Consider the following 7,519-nt stretch of genomic DNA (forward strand, 5'->3'; position numbering starts at 1 on the left):
CTTCTCAGTGATTAGCTAATCTCTTCTGGAAACGCTAGATCAAGAACTATTTACCCGAAATAACTCGGCGCACCAAGTGGTACGAGAAGGCCAAACCTCTACAGGAAGGGGATATAGTTGTCATCGCAGACCCTGACCACCCTAGAAATTGCTGGCCAAAGGGAAAGGTCATTGGAGTAGTAAACCATGGAGGTCAGACACGTAGAGCGACCGTGCAAACAGCCAACGGCGTTTACGAGCGACCCAGTGTCAAGCTGGCGGTATTGGACGTTCGGCGCGAGGCAGAGTAAGCTGGGACCAAGGGCGTGGTCAGCATACCGGAGGGGAGTGTTACGTCACAGACTACGCGCACCTCTTGGTGACAATACCTTTGGTCGATGTAGTAGGGACGGTTTGACGTTTGAACTGAACTTACCAGAACGAGGAGATAATTTGCTGTGTCATAGAGCGTGAATCGGCAGAAATTAATAAATTGATTATACTATTGCTAGATAGCAGTAGTAGTAGTCCTATAAATTACAGTGGTGATTGGCTTAAATTAAGGTAACTAGAACTAAGTGATTCACAAAACATTAAAAACTAATGTGCTAAATACTAAATTAAAAATACAAATTGTTTAATAGATACGGCCTAACCTAAAACTAAGGAGTTGCTAGAACTAAGCGAAGGAAAATTGGCTAGTAGGAGGCACTAAATGTAAGACCCAGATTGTGAACTCTAAATTTATTCAACTAATTTCATTCTATTAAAGGAAATTTTAACCAACCAAAAATTCCTGTGGTGGTTCACTGTTTCGGAAATTTCCCTCCCGCTGGTACAAGCAACAGAATAAAAAGTGCATTTTCGGCTCATTTATTTTCAACTGATTAATATAGGTGACACTGCTTAACACGTTCCTTACCCCAACTGTTGGGAAGGCATCCCACCAACCGTTAAATGACAGCACCGAAGTTACCAGTGGGACTCTTCAGTTCACAGCCGTCAACATGACAGATGCTACCGCGGCTCTCGGTGTGCGATCATTCTCATCCGGTGACGGCCATCATGTTTCATCATTCTTATTGCGATAGCAGCAGCTCGCGGAGCACATTTAATTTGTGTAGTTAGTTCTTAGAAATATATTGTTTTATCGTTAATCGCGAGTTGCCACTATACCGAAACGCCCTATCGCAACAGTGGCGACGAGATAGTGGTGGAGTTTTAGGATCAACCTAAAACACCTTGTTGGTCTTGCGGAGGGATGCACTTCAGCAAGGATTGCCGTTTCCGCGATCATAGTTGTCGCGACTGCGGTAAGCGCGGTCATCGAGAGGGGTATTGCGCATGCTTTTCATCGAAATCATCGAACAGCGTTCCGAGCAAGCGCAACCCCACGAAACACAGGGAGAAAAGGAACCGTGAGCAGTCAACAAAAACAGTGACAGTGCGGAACATCCATCAAAGTCGGAAATTCATTGACGTGCAGCTCAATGGTGTCCCTCTCCGGCTGCAACTGGATACTGGGTCGGACATATCAATCATCTCGCACCAGTCTTGGATCAAACTTGGTCAGCCAAGAGCACAGCCAGCATTGTGCCAAACCAAAACAGCGTCTGGCTGGGGTAAGTGTTATGTATCAGCTCCCAACGTTCATCTCGACATTTTAGGCATAGATCTGATGGACCAGTTCGGTCTATGGAATCAACCGATCACTGCATTCTGCAACCAAGTTGCCATTAAGCAGACTCAAGGTGTTTCCGATCTCCGGGCGCCCGTTTCCCCGACATATGTGCCACGAAAATGGGTCTGCGTAACAAAACAGACAGGAAGACTATCATGGAACCCTGGCCCCCACCGACAAAAGTGTGGCAGCGCCTACATCTAGACTACACCGGTCCGCTAGATGGGAACTATTTTCTCATTCTGGTGGACTCGTACACAAAATGGCCTGAAGTGAAACGAATCAAGGAGATTACCACCACAGCAACCTTGCGAATCCTACGTGGCATTTTCGCGAGGTACGGTCATCCCGAAACACTGGTTACTGACAATGGGACGCAGCGCACCAGTGACCGCTTCGAATCGTACTGCGACAAAAATGGTATCGTTCATCTGAAAACAGCGCCTTTTCATCCGCAATCAAATGGATTAGCTGAGAAGTTTGTTGACACGTTTAAACGTTCGCTTAAGAAAATCATCGCAGGAGGGGAAACCCTCGAAGAAGCCATAGACAGCTTTCTTCTGTGCTACAGAACCACACCCTGTCGCAGCGCACCTGGTGGGAAATCTCCCGCTGATCTGATGTATGGACGAACTATCCGTACGTCCTTGGGGCTACTTCACCCGCCTACGCCGTACCACAAGTTGCCGAGTACTGCTCAGGAAAAGAAATTTGACCGGAAGCACGGAGCGAAAGCTCGGTGTTACAAACAACAAGATCTCATCTGGGCTAAGGTCTATGCAGCAACGAAGTGGACCTGGCAACCTAGTATAGTGATCGAGCGCATCGGTCGGGTGATGTATAACATCTGGCTACCATCAAAGCAAAATCTTATCCGATCCCACTGCAACCAACTGCGGACTCATCAGTTAGCTGAGAGTGCTGCAGAAACTGAAACTACACCGAGTAGCGTGCAAGTACCGTTGTCTATTCTCCTGGACAGTTGGGGACTACGTCCTACACTTGAGCCGGAGGCCGAGGAAACCGACTTGCCGGCCTTTCTCCAAGCAGACCTGCAACCACAGGTTATCCGGCGACGTCATCGAACTCCCCTTAGCAATCAACTGCAGCAACCGATTCCTATTCGCCAGTCTTCGAGATTGCGAAGGCAGCCTGCGAGGTACGATCCGTATCACCTGTTCTAAAAGGGGGAGGTGTTGGGAAGGCATCCCACCAACCGTTAAATGATAGCACAGAAGTTACCAGTGGGACTCTTCAGTTGACAGCCGTCAACGTGACAGATGCTACCGCGGCTCTCGGTGTGCGATCATTCTCATCCGGTGACGGCCATCATGTTTCATCATTCTTATTGCGATAGCAGCAGCTCGCGGAGCACATTTTATTTGTGTAGTTAGTTCTTAGAAATATATTATGTTTTATCGTTAACCGCGAGTTGCCACTATACCGAAACGCGCTATCGCAACAGTAACAATTATAGGACCTGAACACATAGTTTTTATGCTACTTAAAACATTTTATTTATTTACTTAAATATAAATATCAAATGAAATTTCTTATTTATTATGAGGCACCCCATAAAACGTATATGACTTAGAAATTATATCCAGCTTTTTACGTCGTTCAGATCGGTCGCATATTTTACTAGCTCCTGGTTTTTACCCAGGGTTTAAAATTATTTCTTTTGCGGTGCCTGTTGGTTAGGTTACCTATAAATTCACCACGTGTGTAATCAGTCTTTATAAAGGCTACCGAAAGGCTAAAGATTTTTAGTGTATCCATTTTTGTCTACCTATTTTTTGAAAAACTATTTTATTTCTTCTAAATGTCAGGTCGAAGTAAGAAAGCTCGCCTCGGGAAGAGAAAGAGGGATATACCCTCTCTAAATTCTAGCGTTGCTAGTGAAAATCAATTTTCCGTTCTCTCCGAGCAAGAAGCCGGAGATACTAATATTATTAATGAAAAAAATATCGTTAACAAAAGGGGTAAAATTCCACCTATTGTGGTATATGTTACCGAATTTCAAAATTTTCGGAAGGTGCTTTCTTTGCGAGTTCCTACCGCTAAGGTCAATTATCAAATTGGCCGTAGAGGCGAGTGTCGCGTGCTGGCCGAAACGGAAGACTCGTTTAATTTGCTTATTCAGTATTTAACTGAAAAGTTGTATAAGTTTTATACATTCGACAGCCGGAATGAAAGAGCATTCAAGGCTGTTTTAAAAGGTCTCTCAACCGATCAATCCGTTGATGAGGTCAAATTTGAATTAACGGAATTACTTGGCGTTTCCCCTATCTAAGTAATTCAAATGAAGAAAAAACGGGAAACCGGGGGCATTTCACAGCAATTTTACCTGGTTCATTTTAACCGAAATCAGGTAAATAGTTTAAATATTTTAGAAAAGGCACGTGTTTTGTTTCACGTGCGTGTAAAGTGGGAACTATACAAAAAGTTTGGAGGAAATATTCCTCATTTAACTCAGTGTCGCTCATGTCAAAAATATGGTCACGGCACAAAAAATTGTCACTTGGACTCCAAGTGCATGATTTGCAGCAGTCCTTCACACAAAAAGGACGATTGTCCAGTGAACGAGCAAAACCAATTTAAATGCGCAAATTGTGGTAATAATCATAAAAGTAATTCTTTTGATTGCCCTGTTAGAATCGCTATTTTACAGCGAAGAAATCAGGGTAAACAAAATCCTAAGCGTGAGCAAATTCCACCGGTAGTTAGTACAGAACCTGTGAATTACCTACCCGTACAAGTTAGGTCAGGTAAATCATATGCTTCGGTCTTAGCCGGAAACTTGGACATACCTGTTATTCCAGGAAGTTCCAAAAAACATTAATACTGGGCCACCTAGGGACGATGCCATTAATGACGACCTAGGTATGATTACCCAGGATAAACTTTTATTTTTGCAACAAGCAATGTCTACTCTAATGACTTCTTTGTTGCAAGCAAGTTCCATGACCGAAGCTATTCGAATTGGAACAAATTATACATATGAAATTGTAATGAAGTTGAAGTTCAGCAATGACTTTAAATAATTCTATAAAATTTCTAAATTGGAACGCTCGTTCATTAAAAGCGAACGAAGATGAGTTTTACAATTTTTTAACTGTCAATAGAGTGCACATTGCAGTTATTACCGAAACTTTTTTAAAGCCAAATATCAAACTAAAATATTACCCCCACTACGTGGTACATAGGTTCGATAGAATTCAAAGTTCTGGCGGTGGAGTTGCTATTGTTATCCACCGTCAAATTAAACATCGCACTCTTCCTCATCTTGAAACAAACGTTATTGAAGCTTTGGGGATTGAAGTTCAAACGGAACTTGGAATATTATTCGTTGCGGCTGCGTATCTCCCTTACCAGTGTACAAACGAACAAATAAATTTTCTGAAAGGCGACTTGCAAAAACTTACAAGGAATCGCTCAAAATTTCTAATTATCGGTGACTTTCATGCTAAACACCGATCATGGAATAATGCTCAATGTAATTCTAACGGAAAAATTATTTTTAATGATTGCTCATCTGGATACTATTCCATTTTATGTCCAAATGGGCCTACATGTTTTTCTTCTACAAGAAATCCTTCTACAATTGATTTGGTTCTAACCGACCAGAGTCATGCGTGCAGCGAGTTAATTACTCATGCTGATTTTGATTCGGATCATCTCCCAATCACTTTTTGTTTATCACATGAGACAATTTTAAACCCTATTAAATCTGTGTTTAATTATCACAAGGCCAATTGGGAAAGATACAGGTCTCATATTGAGAATCATTTGAATCATGAAGTAAGTTTGCAAAGTAAAACCAATTCAGCTTTCAGCTCTGGAAGCTTTGGAAGCTTTGAGAAGTGCTATTATTGAAGCCAGGGACAATTCTGTTCCGAAGGTCCAAATGAAATTAGATACTCCAATTGTTGATGACAATCTTCAATTGCTTATTAGGCTGAAAAATGTACGTAGGCGTCAATATCAACGAACTCGAGACCCTGCTATGAAAATTATTTATAAAGAATTACAAAAAGAGATAAAACAAAAATTTACTGCTTTGAGGAATGAAAAGTTTGCGAATAAGATTGAGCAGTTGAAGCCTTATTCAAAACCTTTCTGGAAATTGTCAAAAATTCTGAAGAAACCATCAAAACCTATTCCAGCAATTAAAGATGGCGATCATATTCTATTAACAAATGAACAAAAGGCTCAAAGACTTGCTCAGCAGTTTGAAAATGTTCATAATTTAAATTTGAACGTGGTGAGCTCAGTTGAAAACGATGTCTCTCAAAAATATGATCAAATTTCTACTTATAACGTCTCACCTAATGAAGTATTTGAAACTGACTTGGATGAGGTTCGTTCAATTATCAAAAAATTCAAGAATATGAAAGCTCCTGGTGACGATGGGATATTTTACATTTTAATTAAAAAACTCCCTGAAATCGCTTATCAACTTTTGGTTAAAATATTTAATAACTGTTTTAAATTAGCATATTTTCCTAACTTATGGAAAACTGCTAAGATTACACCTATTTTGAAACCAGATAAAAATCCAGCGGAGGCTTCAAGCTATAGGCCAATTAGTTTACTTCCATCCATAAGTAAATTATTTGAGAGAATAATTCTTAACAGAATGATGTCACATATTACTGAACATTCCATTTTTGCAGATGAACAATTTGGTTTTCGACATGGGCATTCCACTACTCATCAATTGCTCAGAGTTACTGATATAATACGAGCTAATAAAGCCGACGGCTATTCTACTGGAGTTGCTCTTCTAGACATAGAAAAAGCATTCGACAGTGTGTGGCATAAAGGTTTAATCACAGAGAACAGACTACCAGGTAATTGACAAAAAGTGTGTAAAAGGTTTTTATGTAATGTACAAGTAATCCTTCAATAGAGCACCCCTCGAGCAGTAAGTGGCAAACTAAATCTTGATGTCGCTGCCATCGCTGCTACGTAACTCCAGCACAAAGAAATATTGATAAAGGTACATGGATATTTTTTGATGCGTTTGGCAAACTATTTCTGGAGGGCGCTACCGACAGATTTTACACACAAAAAATCGATTACTTCCTTCGAGCTTGTTAATCTGTTCTCTGTGGTTTAATCACGAAATTGCTAAATTTTAACTTTCCAATTTACATTGTAAAAATTTTACAAAATTATTTAACTGATCGATTTTTACAGGTAGTCTATCAGAATTCTAAATCTGATAAATTTCCTGTTAAAGCAGGTGTGCCTCAAGGCTCGATCTTGGGCCCAATCCTGTGTAACATATACACATCTGATCTTCCTGAATTACCGGCTGGCTGCACAAAGTCGTTATTCTGCGACGATACAAGCATTTCCGTAAAAGGAAAAAATCTTCGTGTCATATGTAGTCGACTGCAGAAAAGCTTGGATATTTTCTCCAAATACTTGCAAAAGTGGAAAATTTCTCCCAATGCTTGTAAAACTCAATTAATTATTTTTCCTCATAAGCTTCTTCCCTTAAGCCAAATAGCAATCACATTATCAAGATGAATGGAGTTGCTTTGAGTTGGTCTGACCAAGTTAAATATTTGGGATTAATTTATGATAAAAAACTTACTTTTAAAGACCACATCGAAAGTATTCAAGCAAAATGTAATAAATATATGAAATGTTTATATCCTCTCATTAACAGAAATTCTAGACTTTGTCTGAAAAATAAACTATTGATTTACAAACAAATTTTTAGACCGGCGATGTTATATGCCGTTCCGATTTGGTCAAGTTGTTGTATTACAAGGAAGAAGAGTCTTCAGAGGATTCAAAATAAAATTTTGAAAATGATTTTGAAGCGTTTTCCTTGTTTTAGTACAT

The 7,519-nt window shown here is 40.2% G+C and overlaps 1 protein-coding gene across 1 annotated transcript; it reads left to right on the plus strand.

Annotated features, from left to right (window-relative positions):
- Positions 1 to 1,779: 1,779 nt before the first annotated feature.
- On the plus strand, positions 1,780 to 2,844 carry LOC128735911 (uncharacterized protein K02A2.6-like). Its single transcript, XM_053830389.1, has one exon. The coding sequence runs from the start codon at positions 1,780 to 1,782 to the stop codon at positions 2,842 to 2,844; it is 1,065 nt and encodes a 354-aa protein (XP_053686364.1).
- Positions 2,845 to 7,519: the final 4,675 nt, after the last annotated feature.

The sequence above is a fragment of the Sabethes cyaneus genome, chromosome 2, assembly GCF_943734655.1.
Source record: "Sabethes cyaneus chromosome 2, idSabCyanKW18_F2, whole genome shotgun sequence".
Lineage (NCBI taxonomy): Eukaryota > Metazoa > Arthropoda > Insecta > Diptera > Culicidae > Sabethes > Sabethes cyaneus.

Bases quoted from the DNA above. Each gene is read 5' to 3' on its own strand.
- LOC128735911 (XM_053830389.1), top strand. From the start codon at position 1,780: ATGGGTCTGCGTAACAAAACAGACAGGAAGACTATCATGGAACCCTGG.